At 38.0% G+C, this 17,405-nt stretch overlaps 1 protein-coding gene across 16 annotated transcripts in view; it reads right to left on the reverse strand.

The window, feature by feature from the left end:
- The window catches only part of FAM13B (family with sequence similarity 13 member B), an 86,537-nt gene that overhangs the window by 37,701 nt on the left and 31,431 nt on the right, over positions 1 to 17,405 (reverse strand). For 11 of the 16 annotated variants that reach the window (XM_038552250.1, XM_038552252.1, XM_038552251.1 and 8 more), the window contains 2 exons: positions 15,023 to 15,118; positions 12,468 to 12,628 (listed from right to left, as the gene is read on the reverse strand). In XM_038552250.1, coding sequence (XP_038408178.1) covers positions 12,468 to 12,628; positions 15,023 to 15,118 — 257 coding nt within the window. The remainder of the gene's footprint in view (positions 1 to 12,467; positions 12,629 to 15,022; positions 15,119 to 17,405) is intronic. The other 5 variants (XM_038552260.1, XM_038552264.1, XM_038552263.1 and 2 more) reach the window with 1 other exon arrangement.

A 17,405-nucleotide genomic window follows, 5' to 3' on the forward strand; every position in this document is an offset into this window, starting at 1 on the left:
TCTCATGAATAAATTCATAAAATCTTTAAAAAGGGGTGGCCTGGGTGGCTCAGTGGTTTAGCGCTGCCTTCAGCCCAGGGCCTGATCCTGGAGACCTGGGATCGAGTCCCACGTCGGGCTCCCTGCATAGAGCCTGCTTATCCTTCTGCCTGTGTCTCTGCCTCTCTCTCTCTCTCTCTCTCTCATTAATTAATTAATAAATAAATAAATAAAATAAATAAATAAAAATAAAATCTTTAAAAAAAATTTAAGTTACCCTATTTGCAAAATTATTTTTAAGAAATATCAGAAAATAGGGGTGCCTGAGTTGCTCAGTTTTGTTCAGCATCCAGCTCTTGATTTCAGCTTAGGTCATGCAAGTCCTGTGGTGGGCTCCTGCTGGGCATGGAGCCTGCTTAAGATTTTCTCTTTCCCACTCCCTCTGTACTTCTCTCCCTCATCCCTTCTCTTTCTCTCAAAAAAAGAAAAGGAGTAAAACAAAGAAATAAATATATAAAATGGACTAAAGTACACACAGTCAATGGCCCAATTTGAAATTATCCATGTTCATAAAGATCAGGAAGTAACATGAGAAAGTGTTTTTGTATGTGCATAAATAATGTGTGCAACTATGTATCAAATGGCTACATTTAATAAACGTGTTTTTTAAAAAATAAAAAAGATTTTTAAATGTATTTTTAGAATTCTACATACAAGCTACTAAAGACTGTCAAAATGCGGGGGCTTTTCTACTACCCCTACCCCTAATACAAGAATGTGACCCAATGGCCACACTCTCCTGGAGTGGCAGTGTTATGTTATTTTATTGGAGATCTAGACCCCACTCCAGACCTAAAAATCAATAAAGCCAAAGTAAATAACAGCACTAACACAAGAAGAAACAAACAGAACACAAGTGGATCCATGCATACACACTTGCTTAAGAACAAAGGTAGCACTACAGAAAGCAGAGCAAGGGCAATCTTTTCAAAATGAGTACTGCACAATCTGGTATCCACACTGAAAAAAGTACTTTGGCCACACTTCCCACACCAAAGACAAAAATCAATTCCAGGTAGATTACACACCTAAATATGAAATGTGAAATAATACAGCTTTAGAAGTTAATACAGGAATGTTAACTATACTAGAATTAAAATTTAGAAATTAAAAATAGAAATAAATTAAAAATAAAAACATGTATATAAGCACTGGTAAAGAAAAAAAAGAATACGGAAATATATGTTCAGGAAAAGATCTCTTAAAACACAAAAAGCATTAACCAAAGAGGGAAAAGTATAGTAAACTTGATTAAAATTATGAATTCTTCTTCAGAAGACATAAGATGGAAAAGGCATAACATAAAATGAAGAAAAGATTAGCACAATACATATTTTTAAAGGGCTCCTACAACTCAACAAGAGAAAAATAGGAGGGGTGCTTGGTTGGCTTAGTCTAAGCATTCTACTCTTGATTTTGGCCCAGGTTATGATCTCAGGATTCTAAGATGAAGCTCCATGTCAAGCTCGACACTGGATGGGCAGCATACTTAAGATACTCTCTCTCCCTCTCCCTCAGCCCCTCTACTGCTTTCCCCCCCTCTTAAAAAAAAAAGAAAAATAGGAAACAATTGAAGAGCTATTTCAAAAAAGAACTGACGACAATACACATATAAAAAGGGGATGAAAAAAAAGGGGGGGATGAACCTATTAAAATGACAAGGAAATATTATTTCTATTCCTTCAGAATAGTTAATACCAAGTGTTAGCAAGGATGTGAAGCAATGGGAATGCTCAGACACTGTTTTTTTTTTTTAATTTTTATTTATTTATGATAGTCACACAGAGAGAGAGAGAGAGAGGCAGAGACACAGGCAGAGGGAGAAGCAGGCTCCATGCACCAGGAGCCGACGTGGGATTCGATCCCGGGTCTCCGGGATCGCGCCCTGGGCCAAAGGCAGGCACTAAACCGCTACGTCACCCAGGGATCCCTGCTCATACACTGTTAATGAGGGTGTAAACTGGGACAAGCACTTTAGAAAACAATTTGGTAATATTTACAGAAGTTAAAAGTCAAAAAAAAAAAAAAAAGTTGAAAGTCAGGTTCATGTCTTCATGTGCATGCATGTGTCACCAGAAGATGTATAGAAGAATGTACCGGGCAGCCCTTTCTGATGGTGACGACCTCCCCATGAGAACATGCCCCTCACAAAGGACCTCCTGCACCCATCCCCGGAAGAGAAAAGGAAGCACAAGAAGAAGCACCTGGTGCAGAGCCCCACAAGAAGTGCCCGGGATTCTACAAAAGCACCACCATCTTCAGCCACGCAGACAGTAGTTCTGTGTGTCAGCTGCTCCACCGTCCTCTGCCAGGCCACGGGAGGAAAAGCAAGGCTTACAGAAGGATGCCCCTTCAGGCAGAAACAGCACTAAAAGCTCCCTGAATCAAGATGAATAGGACACTGTCCCAATAAAAAGATTTTGAATTAAAAAAAAAAAAAATGGGGGCAGCCCTGGTGGCGCAGCAGTTTGGCGCCACCTGCAGCCTGGGGTGTGGTCCTGGAGACCGCGGATCGAGTCCCACGTCGGGCTCCCTGCATGGGGCCTGCTTCTCTCTCTGCCTGTGTCTCTGCCTTTCTCTGTCTATGAATAAATAAATAAAATCTTTTTTTTTAAATAAAATCTTAAAAAAAAAAAAAAGTAGCCAGAAAAGCTATTCAAAAAGTAAATGATCAAAAAGAACCAACTGGGGATCCCTGGGTGGCGCAGCGGTTTGGCGCCTGCCTTTGGCCCAGGGCACGATCCTGGAGACCCGGGATCGAATCCCACATCGGGCTCCCGGTGCATGGAGCCTGCTTCTCCCTCTGCCTGTGTCTCTGCGCCTCTCTCTCTCTCTCTCTGTGACTATCATAAATAAATAAAAATTTAAAAAAAAAATTAAAAAAAAAAGAACCAACTGTCCACCAAATTTAAACTAGATCACTGAGGCATAATTATATGATGGAATGCTTTACATCAGTGAAATAAACCACAATGACGTACAACATGGATAAATCTACAGTATTTACTGAAAAGGAGGAGGATGGCAGAGTAGTAGGGGACCCGAGTTTACTCTGGTCCCTGGAATTCAGCTTGACAGCTATCAAATCACCTGGACATCTGTGAACTCAACAGGTTTTGAGATGTAAGAAAATAATTACTGCAATTCGGGATCCCTGGGTGGCTCAGTGGTTTAGCGCCTGCCTTTGGCCCCGGGGTGTGATCTTGGAATCCCGGGACTGAGTCCCATCATATCGGGCTCCCTGCTTGGAGCCTGCTTCTCTCTCTGCTTGTGTCTCTGCCTCTCTCTCTCTTTCTCTGTGTGTCTCTCATGAATAAAATCTTAAAAAAAAAAAAAAAAAAAAAAAAAGATTTACTGCAATTCTACCAATAGAAAAGCAACCACATTTTCCAAGGTAGGAGGTGCAGAGAAGTAAATCTGAGAGGATATACTAGGAGGGAGCCCTTGGACGCTAGCTACTGGAAAGTGATATAGCAGCAGCAGAGGGCGAAATCCAAACTTTTAAAAGTCTGCTCTGGCGAAGGGGCGTCCCTGCCTGAAAGCTGTTCAGGTGGTGAAGTGGAGCATAATCCTAGATAAGACAGTGTGGTCTCGGGATCCCCGGGATCACAGTAAGAACCGGCATGCCTGAGTGCAGCAGAGTTCTCAAGCTTCAGAGCAGGGAAGCTAACTGCAAAGAGCCCAGAAATGGGCTTTCTGCTTAACGTTGCCATAAACCTTAAACTGTGGCGCAGTCCAACCTCTGTTCTCTGAGAAGGGATCCAACAAGTGGCAGAGGAGAAGCCCAACAGGTGTGTGCACCACAGGAGTCTGTAAAGTTTGGACACTTGAAAGGGGGTCCGCAAGCCTGAGATAAAAACATCTGGTCACAGGCTAGGCGAACAGAGTGTGGAGTCTTGTCTGTGAACAGTCAGACAAGAATGACTGACTGCTTTTCCACGAGGGCACAATGAAAAGTGAGGGTGTGTGAACTTTCAGCTCCTTGGCTCTTTCATTCCCATCACTCAAAGCAGCATGGGAAAAAAAAAAAAAAGCAGCATGGAAAGCCTTCCGGGAACAAGAGCTACACAGAGCAATCTGAAACTGTTTACACTGAACCCAGCCCCGTGGCAAGAGGGGGGGTGCAATTCCACCCAGGGAAAGATACCTGAGATTAGTGTAATAGGCCCCTCCCCCAGAAGACCAGCAGAAACATCCAGCTAAGAGACTAAGTTTACTGATCTCACAGAAGTATAAAGCAGAGCACCAGCACTAAGGGAAAAAAATACATAGAATTCATGGGTTTTTTTCTCATGATTCTTTTAGTGTTTCAATTTTAAATTTTTTTCCTTTTCAACTAATTTCTTTTTATCAACTTTTTAAAATCTTTTAAAATTTTCATTTTTACATTTATATATGTATATATATTTCTCAATTCTGGTTTCCTTTCATTATATTCAACTTTATTTTTTCTATATATGTAAGTTTTTCTTCTATACAATTTTGGCATCTAGTTTCTTGTAACAAACAGACCAAAATACACCAAGGATCTAGAGTATTGCTCTGTTCTGTTCACCTATTTGATTATATTCTCTCTTTCCACCACTACCCCCTTTATTAGTTTCTGGTCTCTTCTGATTTGTTTAGTGTCTATTTTTCTGGGTCCTTGTTGCTATTTTATTATTCTGTTCTCTAATTCATCTGTTCTTCTCTGGATAGAATGACAAGACAGAAGAACCCCCAAAAAAGAGAACAAGAGGCAGTACTGACTGCCAGGGACCTATCAGTAGGGATAAAAGTAAGATGTTAAAAACTAGAGTTCAGAATAACAATTATAAACATACCAGCTACGCTTGGGAAAAAACAAACAAACAAACAAACAAACAGAAGACACTAGAGAATCCCTCTCTGAAGAAATAAAAGAACTAAAATCTAATCAAGTCAAAATTTAAAAAGGCTATTAATGAGATGTAATAAAAAAAAATGGAGGCTCTAATTGCTAGAATAAATGAGGCAGAAGAGAGAATCAGTGATACATACAGAAGACCAACAGAGAATAAAGAAACTGAGAAAAAAGATAAACTACTGGATCACTAGGGAAAAACTCGAGAGATAAGTGATGCCATAAAACAAAACAATATTAGAATAATTGGGATCCCAGAGGAAGAGGAAATAGGGAGAGCAGAAGGTATAATTGAACAAATCATAGCTGAGAACTTCCAAATCTGGGGGAAGAAGCAAGCATCCAAGTACAGGAAGCATAGAGAAACTCCCCTCAAAATCAATAAAAATAGGTCAACACTTTGACATTTAATCGTGAAGCCTGAAAATCTCAGGCACAAAGAGAAAATCTTTAAAGTAGGTTGGGTCAAGAGATCCACAACCTACAAAGGTAGAAACATTAGACTGGCAGCAAACCTATCCACAGAGACCTGGCAGGACGGTATTCAAAGTGCTAAATGAGATAAATATGCAGCCAAGAATACTTTATCCAGCAAGGATGTCATGCAAAATAGAAGGAGATAAAAATAGAAACTAGGGATCCCTGGGTGGCACAGCAGTTTGGCGCCTGCCTTTGGACCAGGGCGCGATCCTGGAAACCCGGGATCGAATCCCACGTCAGGCTCCCAGCATGGAGCCTGCTTCTCCCTCTGCCTATGTCTCTGCCTCTCTCTCTCTGTGTGACTATCATAAATAAATAAAAAATTAAAAAAAAAAAAATAGAAACTAAAAGAATTTTTGATCACTAAACCAGCCCTGCAAGAAATGTTAAAGGGGATCCTTTAAGCAAAGAGAGAGCCCAAAAGTAACACAGACATAAAAGAAAAGAAACAATACATAGCAACAGAGACTTTGCAGGTAATACAAAGGCACTACATTCATTATCTTTCAATAGTTACTCTGAATGTCAATGGGCTAAATGCTCCAATCAAAAGACACGGGTTATCAGATTGGAAAAAAAAGCAAGACGGGGCAGCCTCGGTGGCTCAGTGGTTTAGCGTCGCCTTCAGCCCGGGGTGTGATCCTGGAGACCCAGGATCGAGTCCCGAATCAGGCTCCCTGCATGGAGTGTGTTTCTCCCTCTGCCTATGTCTCTGCCTCTCTCTCTCTCATGAATAAATAAATAAAATCTTAAAAAAAAAAAACAAAAACAAATACACATGGAACATTCTCCGGAACAGATCACATACTGGGTCACAAATTGACTCTCAACTGGAACCAGAAGACTGGGATTATTCCCTGCATATTTTCAGACCACAATACTTTGATACTTGACATCAATCCCAAAAGGAAATTTGGAAGGAACTCAAATACTTGGAGGTTAAAGAGCATCCTACTAAAGAATGAATGGGTCAATCAGAAAATTAAGGAAGAATTTTAAAAATTCATGGAAACAAATGCAAATGAAAACACAACTTTTTTTTTTTTTAAGATTTTATTTATTTATTCATAGAGACACGGCGGGGGGGGGGGGCAGAGGAACAGGCAGAGGGAGAAGCAGACTCCATGCAGGGAGCCCGATGTAGGAATCGATCCAGGGTCCCCAGGATCACACCCAGGCTGCAGGCGGCGCTAAACCGCTGCGCCACCAGGGCTGCCCCAAAACACAACTATTTTCTAAGAAGGAAGTATATAGAAATATGAGCTTTTCTCAAGAAACAAGGAAGACCTCAAATACACAACCTAACCTTACACCTAATGGAGCTAGACAAAGAACAGCAAATAAAGCCTAAACCCAGCAGGAGAATAATGATTAGAGCAGAAATCAATGAAATAGAAATCAAAAGAACAGTAGAACAGACCAATGAAACCAGGAGCTGGTTCTTTCAAAGAATAAGATTGATAAATCCCTGACCAGACTTATCAAAAAGAGAAAGAATCCAAATAAATAAAATCATGAACAAGAGAGGAGAGATCACAATCAAACACCAAAGAAATACAAACAATTGGGCAACCCCAGTGGCTCAGCGGTTTGGCGCCACCTGCAGCTCGGGTGTGATCCTGGAGACCCGGGATCGAGTCCCACATCGGGCTCCCTGCATGGAGTCTGCTTCTCCCTCTGCCTGTGTCTCTGCCTCTCTGTGTGTGTGTGTGTGTCTCCCATGAATAAATAAATAAAATCTTTTAAAAAAATAAAATAAATAAAATAAACCACTGGTTGTGAAAAGGTGGTCAGTCAACCAAAACACACAAACTATTTTCATAATATTTACCTTTTTCACTGTGCTGACTTTTGCATGATATACCAAATCAATGGTAGAAAAAAATGCTTGGGGTCTTAGCATAAATCAGGCAAGTGGTACCAGACTGAACCATGGCCACTGCATTCTTTACCACTACTCACTTGCAATTTTTTAAAAAGAGGACCAGTCCTGATGAAGGAGCAAAAATTATTAATTTTACCTCAGCCCTGAGTATAATTCATTTTTGTATTTGGTATGACAAAATGGGAGGCACATTTAGAAAAACACTTCTGCACAGCGTAGTACAATGCTTGTCTTATTTGAATTGTGAACTCAAGTTTTATCTGGGATCACCGTTTTCACTTGAAAGATAGGCTGACAAACTATATATAGTTATTCCAACCTGAATAATCTGGCAGACATTTTCTCAAAAATGAGCAAGACTGAGACTTCAAGAAAAACAAGTGACACAGCTGATAAGATTTGAGTTTTCAAGTAAAAAATTGAATTCTGGAAAACCTTTATCTTTACCATAAACTCATTAATGTCCCAGGACTTAAAAGATGTCTTTAATACAATCAGTGGTAATATTAAAGAATGTGAACTGTTGATACTATGTAACAAAATGTATCATCATTTGGAAGATCCAAGTAACTCCCTGAAGCCTCATTTTCTGAATGCCTAATTACCATGTTACAAAATCAAGCATGAATAAAATCACCACAGCACAAGACAGACCGACCAAAAGACCAGAGCATGAAAAATTCTCAGATATGGTTTCAAGTTATGCAATACAAATAACTTCTAAAACGCTGCTACTTACCATGTTTTGGCATATTATCAAGAAAGAATGGACACAATTATCTGAAAAGACTATGAATGTTCTATTTCCAGCTATATACTGGTGTGATGGCAAATTTTCTTCATATACTTAAACCAAAATAACATACAGCAACGAATGCAATGCAGAGGAAAATGAAAGAATTCAGCTGTCATCTACTAATGCCAGACATTAAAGAGATTTGTAAAAATATAAAACAAGTCACTAAAAAATTTTTCACTATGATGTTTTTTGGAGATTTTGGAAAACAGTTAACATTTTAGAATTTTACATTAACATGTAATGGATTTATTACTACTTTAAATATATATGTAAATCTCTCAGTTTTAATTCCTAATATAATAAATAACAACAGTTACAAGCTACAGAAACAAAAGTTCTTTGGATCCTAAATAATTTTTAAGTGTGTGAGGGGGGTTATAAGACCAAAGTTTGAGAACTAATGACCTAAACCTAATAGAGGAGGAGTAATCTATCAACCAAAAAACTGTTAGGTAAAAAAAAAAAAGAAAAACAAAACACAAAAAAGCCCCTTAGGTCATCAATGGCTATATACAAGCATCTTCCAAACTACAACTCAACAAAGATATACTTCCAATGGCTTAAATATGTTGCTTTAATTTATAATGTGGTAAGTGCCTGTAGGTAAAATCAACATTAACAGAGGTTGCGGGGGGGGCGGGGGGGGGGGGGGGGGCAGCCCTGGTGGCTTAGCGGCTTAGCACCACCTTCAGCCCAGGGTGTGACCCTGGAGACCCGGGATCAAGTCCCACGTCAGGCTCCCTGCAAGGAGCCTGCTTCTCCCTCTGCCTGTGTCTCTGCTCTCTCTCTCTCTGTGTCTGTCATGAATAAATAAATAAAATCTTAAAAAAAAAAGAAAAAAAGGTCTTGGGGATCCCTGGGTGGCTCAGCAGTTTAACACCTGCCTTTGGCCCAAGGAGTGATCTTGGAGTCCTGGGATTGAGTCCCACATCAGGCTTCTGCATGGAGTCTGCTTCTCCCTCTGCCTGTGTCTCTGCCTCCCTCTCTCTTTTCTCTGTGTCACTCATGAATAAATGAATAAAAATTTTTTTTTTTAAAAAAAGGTCTCTGGAGTTGTAAATAATTTTTAAGAATGTAACATTTAAAAGCAAAAAGTTTGAGAATTGCTATTTTTAAACTATCACTAAATGTTTATTCCCTTAGGTTTCTAACATATTTTCCCATAGTTACTTGTGAAGAAAAACAGAGTAGCTACCTAATACTCCAGTAAATATTTATAAAGTACCTCCCAGAAAAACTCAAAAAGATGGAACATTAAAAGTTACCAAAAGTTCAATCTCCAGTATCCACTAATTCCCTAAAACAAATTTATTAATAGCTCCCTATATCCTAGGGCTTATGCTTATGCATTCCCCTATTTTTCTTTCATCTATGGTAGACAATCAAAGAATGTATTTTTTGGGCAGTTTAGGTGGCTCAGCAGTTTAGCGCTGCCTTCAGCCCAGGGCCTGATCCTGGAGACCCAGGATTAAGTCCCATGTCGGGCTCCCTGCATGGAGCCTGCTTCTCCCTCTGTCTGTGTCTCTGCCTCTCTCTCTCTCTGTCTCTCATGAATAAATAAAATCTTGAAAAAAAAAAAAAAGAATGTATATTTTTACCTTTATGCAAGCAATCAGCCAACACTACAATAAAAGATTAATATATATATATTAACTGAAATTTTTATCATTACTAATTCTCAAAGACCACTTTGGTAGACACACCTGTTTTTGCTGCCTGATATCCCCAATCTTTTCTTTTGGTAAACAGCCCCATTTTTCTGTGGCAAATTAATCCCTCTTCTCATCCAATAATCTTGATACATAAATTACAATGACCAGCTCTATCTAACCAGACACTTGACCCAATTTAGACCAGACTCTCTTCCCTGCCACCCCACAGGAATCTGGTCTTGAGCAGAATGAGAGTAGGAAACAACTGGAAGGAACTCTCTGAGTAACAGCCCCATGCTAGAGATTCTCCCATAACCCCGCTACTAAATTCTCCAGGGCTTCCTGTGTTATCTCTGCTTTATCTGCAGACTCTGCAATCTATCCAGGATTCTTCTAATAAATTGCTTTTTTTCTTTCCTTTAACCAAGGTCCATTTTTGTGACATGTAATTAAAGGAATCCTGACTACCTATCTCCAAATCTCCAATGAATCTAAAAATTAGTTGGAAGGACTGTCTACAAAACTAGAAAGATAATCAAAAAGACGAAACTATTAGAAGTATCCATTTAAAATAATAACTTTGCTGATAATAAATAAAAATACTGAAAAAATTTCCCCTCTATCAGCGCTACTCAATAGAAATTTCTGCAATGACAGAAATGTTCTGTATCAACACTAATACAGTGGCCACTTATATGACTGTTGAACACTTGAACTGTGGCTAGTACAACTGTGAGAGTGATTTTTAAACTTTATTTAATTTTAACTGGTTCAAGTTCAAATTTAAATAGCCACATGTAGCTAGTAGCCACCTATTAGAGATGTAACTCTAACTTACCAAATTAAGAATATTCATTTAATCTACTGTTTTCAGGTCCTGGAGGAAAAAAATGCTAATGGCAATATAAATCAGGATAAGTCTCTTACGCTTGCTGGAAATACTTACTAGGCCAAAGAAAAGTTCACTATTTGAACCTAATAAATGAATGCAAATAATTCAAAAGAAGGAAAAAGGGGCCTAAGAAACCTAAAAAGGTTGTTCAGTAGCAGTTTAGTAGAGAGAAGCTAGCTACAATAATTCAAAACTTCCAGAAAAAAGGACAGGAAATATATAATTAAGATATAAACAGCTCAGCATATAATTTCTAAATATCTTAATATGTAATTATACTTAAGAGGCTCCCCCCTTCCCAAAAGTAAATTAGAAGAGCATGTACACAGGGATCCCTGGGTGGCGCAGCGGTTTGGCGCCTGCCTTTGGCCCAGGGCGTGATCCTGGAGACCCGGGATCGAATCCCACATCGGGCTTCTGGTGCATGGAGCCTGCTTCTCCCTCTGCCTATGTCTCTGCCTCTCTCTCTTTCTCTCTCTGTGACTATCATAAATAAAAATTAAAAAAAAAAAAAAAAAGAAGAGCATGTACACAGAAAAAGCACAAACATAATGTTAAATCAGGGGCAAAAGAGTAAACAAACATGTTGATATACCACAATTACAATCATGTTTGAAGAAATCATTTATAATATATAAAGATCCAGAGGCCCACAAAGAAATTTAATAGTTCTGTTTGGCAGTAAACATCTCAAGTTGTTTTATAATTTTCCTATATGAAATTGGACAGTTTCTCCCTTAGATATGAGTTATTTTATGTAATGAGTTAAATGACATTTTGCCTTCTGTTAAATTATTTCCTCTGCTTTTCAATCATTCTACTGAACATGGATTTAATAAAAGATATCTAGTGATTTAAATATACTGGGATCCCTGGGTGGCGCAGCGGGTTGGCGCCTGCCTTTGGCCCAGGGCGCGATCCTGGAGACCTGGGATCGAATCCCACGTCGGGCTCCCGGTACATGGAGCCTGCTTCTTCCTCTGCCTATGTCTCTGCCTCTCTCTCTCTCTCTCTCTCTCTGTGACTATCATAAATAAATAAAAATTAAAAATATATATATATATACTGCTGCTCTCCTAATTAGAAAGGGCTAGTTGACAAAACATGAGACACACCTACCTCTGGGAAATGAACAAGGGGTAGTGGAAAGGGAGGTGGGCGAGGGGTTGGGGTGACTGGGTGATGGGCACTGAGGGGGGCACTTGGCAGGATGAGCACTGGGTGTTATGCTATATGTTGGCAAATTGAACTCCAATTAAAAAAAAAAGGGTTAGTAAACCATAGAACTTTACAGAGAACTAACATACCTAGAGCTATGGGATTCTCGAATTCTCCAACGCTTCCTAAACAGTATGTTCAATGACTCCAGCTATGCATTAACATAGTGCCTCTACCCTACCACATTTATAAAGTACACAGTATGCCACGTAAGTAGTATTCCTTAACACACAAAAAAAAAAAATTGGAAAGAAATATCTTAATGCATCACAGAGTTCTCTTCTTACAGCCCAACTCAACCTAGTTCTAGTCTAGAAGCTGGAAATACAAGTTAATTTGACCACTTTATCTTTCCATTTCCAAAGGTCCTGAAATTTTACCCAACTCAAAAAAAAAAAAACTTTAAGAAGAAATGTAAAAGGCTGTATTTTGAAAAAAATATATAAATGCTGACACCTGAAATTTTCTTAGCAAGTTTGCTTAAAATTTTCTTGTTGCTCTTTTTCATACATAAATCAATCTTTCACACATCATTAAAATTTGTATGATTCAGTGCTTCAGTGAATCTACATCTAGAATAAAAAGTTCAAAGGCTAAAGTTCTTTCCATTGAAACACTACCTTGTTGATGCTGTAACACTATTTGGTTCCAGGATATTTTCAGTCATCCTTAACTGTACCACCTCTGCCATGTCACTTGATTTTTCTGCACCCTCTTCTGGAAGTTCTTCTATCTGTTCCAACTTTTCATCTTCCTCTTCTTCCTCAGAAAGTTCATTAACCTATATAAATAAGAGAAAATTGAAAATAAAAAATGAATACAACTGTTAACTGACATTAAGATAAACTAAGAAAACGTTCAACAGAACTCATTTTTTACTTCATTTCCTAGGACCAATTTTACTAATGGAATAAGTAATTGCCAACTCTCTCATATTAGAAGAAAACTGCAAACCAAATGTAACGTTTTAAAGCACAAAGCAATGATGACCTTCGTCTATCACTAAGAACATGAGTAAGACTGCAAACGATGAAAAGCTTGCACACTGCAGTTAGTTAACATTAAGAAAGCTTCATTTCCTAAGCATTCAGTTTTACAGACTGAATACGTAGGAAGATTTCTAACTGACCTCTCTGATTTCCAGGTGCATTTAACAAGTGATTTTAATATAGGGGAAGTGTCGGAAAAGGGCAGATAAATTTTGCCTTAAGGTGTTAACTTTATTTTAGAAAATGCCAGCTAACTTCTAAATGATTCAGACGGAATTTTTCACGAAAAGACTGGATCTTACAAGGGAGGACTCATTGTTTTGGCCAATAAGCACAACTGAAAACATTCAACACAACTCATTTTTTAGGTTAGAAGGTTATAATTCTAATTTTGGGAGGAGCTATAAAATGTCTTCCATTATCAAGCTGACTACCTAAATAAATAATCACTCTAATAATAATATCAGAGAAGGAAAACCAACAAAATATTCCCAAATGAGAAATAACTTTTCAAGCTATCCCAAAGAAGAAACCAGTCATAAATTGTCTTGACATCTTTTAATTTAATACTAGTCATTAAAAACACAGAGCAGCAAAAGTATATACCTTTATCCATTCTAGACAAGTGCACTGGAAATACCTAAAATAAATTCACCACTATGTGTAACAGTGGTGCTCCTTCCAGATAGTCAAACATATTCTCTGGAATACTCCAGAGAGTAAACTTCAACCAGAAGAAAAGTGATTTCCCTGTGGTATTCTCTACCACACTCGTAATAGGCAAGGACAGATGGCCTGCTTTCAAGTGTAATACAGTAAGTACTTAAAAGCCAGACTCTGAAGGCAGAAAGTTGTATGTCCACACTCCTACTGTGCCCTTAACTATCTCTCAGTTTACTTAATTTTTCCAAGTCTATGATTAAAATGGAGATGTCATATATACTATCTACGTCATAAGGCTAGTTGAAAGGATTAAGTAATATATGCAAACTCTTATACAGTGTCTATACATAATAAGCAATAAATAATAGCTATCACTATAACTGGAATTGTTATTTCTATATAGCACAGAGCCTAGTTTCTACATGTAACATCACTTCTTTTGAGAAAGACAGGCAATATTTGCCACCCAAACTAAAGCTGGAGCTCTCAACCACTGGTGTATCAAGGTCAGCAGTCAGCTGGGTCACTAAAAATTCCTTATTAATAATAATACTTAATAATTTCAATTTGTGAACCACTTATTTTATATATAAAGCATACTCAGCAGATTCAGCTGAATTTGTTGTGCTCCTAAAAGCTAACCCTCATCTATCCCCTATCATGTTGAACAGTGATGAAAAAGACTAAAAAACAGTAAATGATTATTAACTGAAAGGTAGTATTTATACACGAAGGTGAAAATTTCATATGATAAATCAATATTTAAACTGAATCAAATGGAAAATAATCCTCATTTCCATATATGTATTTAATAAATGAAATTAAAGAATATACTTAGTATCTACCTGATAATTCAAGAAAGAAAAAAATGCAAGAAAATACTGATTTCAGTAGTATTAAATGGGAATTACTGTGGCTGATCAATGAAGGTTTGGGCACCACAGAATTATTTAAAAAAAAAAAATTTAAGATAGCTATTTAAGCCGAGAATAAGTATTTATTCAGTCCACATATTTTTGGTACAGAGGTACTACTATTTTAACATGCACAACATATGTTTTAAAAACAACTCTGTGCCTGTAGTCAATAGCTCTCAGGAACTACAAATACCTTATACTCAATTATATTGAATATATTATATTCAATTCAATAAGCTTTATGTAAACTAATTGACATTGCCCACTATTTTCACCAATAATCATCCAATAAGATATGACATGAAAAATACCCTAGTGGGATTTCTTTTTCCCCTCTTCCCATTTCCCAGGCCTCCCAATATAACTTCCTGCAGTAAGAAATGATTAAATAACTTTGAGTGAGAGTATTAAAAACTTTAAAAATGCCCTCTCTCACTCCACACTTCACAAGTTCTTAATCCTTTCCTGGTCAGCCTGACCTTCTATTTATCATTGCTCTAATCTGTTCCTAAGTTATTCTGAACCTAGCCTATGTACGCAACTGCCTCAACTCCACTTCTAGAAAACCGCTCACTCCACTTATGGAAAATCCTCATCCATACTTACATCTCTTCTTTCTTTGACTGCTGTAATTCCCTTCTCTAGGGCCTCGTGAAATGCCTGCTCTCCAGACTCCAGCTTGTGGAGAACGCTGCTACCTGCCTTCTCAAATGTATAAAGAAACATAATTATCACCTACATCTTCAAACCACTCTACTGAATTTGCATTCATGTAGGGATCCCATACAAAGAACCTGTCCACCAACTCTGGGTCATTTCTCAAACACTCCCTATTCATCATCCCCAGTCATCTCTCTCACACTATTAATAAAAATATCTACCACCTTGAAAAGGCTCTAACAGCCAAATACTTGCATCAATGGTATAAAACTCCAAGAGAATAGAACACTAGATTAACTTTGCTTCCTTCAAATATAAAAAGTAGAAAAAAAATAATCAAAGCACTGCAAAGATGGGCCTGGTTTATCCACATCTTTAAATATGGGGAAAAGAAATGAGCAGCATTTAAGTCAGGTCGATTTAAAAATACAACCAAAATGTGCTAAATTTGAGGAAATTTTACTTTCACTCACTACATTATCACTTCAGTCTCACAAGTCAAATTAAAGTTACCAGATCTGCTTTCAAGAAAACAAACTTTCAGGTATCTGAATTCTGAAATAATTTGGTTGATTAGTAATGTGGGCCAAAATAATTAAATATGCATCACTGTTTCCTAGGACCCACAGCACTACTCCATTTATTGAGCATATTCTATTCAATATGCTAACATCCCTTTTTTCTTCCCCAAAGATTTTTAAATTTATTTGAGAGAAAGAGAATGTGCAAGAAAAGGAACAGAGAGAGAGGGACAAGCACACTCTGCACTGAGCAAGGAGCCCAACATGGGCTCGATCTCATAATACTGAGAATGAAAACCTGAGCCGAAATCAAAAGTCAGATACTCCACTGACTGAGCCACCTCAAAGAAAGAGGCATTAAGAAATGATTAAATGTAGATAAATGTGCAGAATTCAACATTACGTTTTGGTGTTAATTAACCACAATTCTATTTAATGTAAAGCACAACACTTGTTAAGTCAATTTTTCTAAATTTTTTTTTTAATTTTTATTTATTTATGATAGTCATCAGAGAGAGAGAGAGAGGCAGAGACACAGGCAGAGGGAGAAGCAGGCTCCATGCACCGGGAGCCCGACGTGGGATTCGATCCCGGGTCTCCAGGATCGTGCCCTGGGCCAAAGGCAGGCGCCAAACCGCTGTGCCACCCAGGGATCCCTAAGTCAATTTTTCTAGTGCTTAAACAAATATAAAAATACAAATGCATTAGATGTGAATTATTTGACCATACATAAGCTGCAAGATATCAGAAATATCAGGGAATTAGATCACAACATAAAACATAGTTAAGGCATACCCTGAAGCCTTCAGAGTCATCAAGATATAAATATTAGGGCAAACTGGCATCATCAGTTTCTTACAAGTCAAATCATCTTAGAAACGTAGGAAATGAGTAACACAAATGTATGCATATTATTTCATCCTGAGCAGCCATAAATTTTATCTAAAAAAATTACTAAACTAAAATATATTTTTTTTATTTTATTTTTTAAAGTAATTTCTACACCCAACTTAATACAGCTTGAACTTACAACCCCAAGAACAAGAGTCACATGCTCCACCAGCCAGACACCCCTAAACAAAACTAATTTAAAGAAAAGAAAGGTAGCATACAAGTCCCCAAAGATGGGATTTCTCATGAGCATCAAAAGATATTAAAGGTTTGGGACGCCTGGATGGCTTAGCAGTTGAGCGTCTGCTTTTGGCTCAGAGTGCGATCCCAGTTTAGGGATGGAGTTTCACATCGGGCTCCCCACAGGGAGCCTGCTTCTCCCTCTGCCTGTGTCTCTGCCTCTCTCTCTGGCTCTCTCTAATGAATGAATAAAATCTTAAAAAAGAGATATTAAAGGTTTAAGGAATATCTATCTCCCTGCTCTCTTCTTGTCATTTTCTTTAACGCAAGAATAATCTTGAAGAGGGTTCTGAAGAGGGGCACCTGGGACGCTCAGTAGGTTAAGCAGCTGCCTTCAGCTCAGGTCATGATCCCAGGGTCCCGGGATTGAGCCCTACATCAGGCTCCCTACTCAGCAGGGAACTTGCTTTTCCTTCTGCTTCCCCTCTTGTATGCTTGTATGCCTGTATGCGCACGTGCGCTCTCTTTCAAATAAATAAATCTTAAAAAAAAATTTTAAGTAATTTTGAAGAGATGTACCAAATTTTTAAGTCAGGACCTGTATATGATAGAAATTCAAAAAATATGCCAAAAGTTCCATGATCACTGATTCTGGCTATGAATTTCATTCACTTGATTTTACTTTAAATATGTATACATATGCATGTTTTCATTCTCAGATCATACATTACAAACTG

Source organism: Canis lupus, chromosome 11 (genome assembly GCF_011100685.1).
Source record: "Canis lupus familiaris isolate Mischka breed German Shepherd chromosome 11, alternate assembly UU_Cfam_GSD_1.0, whole genome shotgun sequence".
Taxonomy (NCBI): Eukaryota; Metazoa; Chordata; class Mammalia; order Carnivora; family Canidae; genus Canis; species Canis lupus.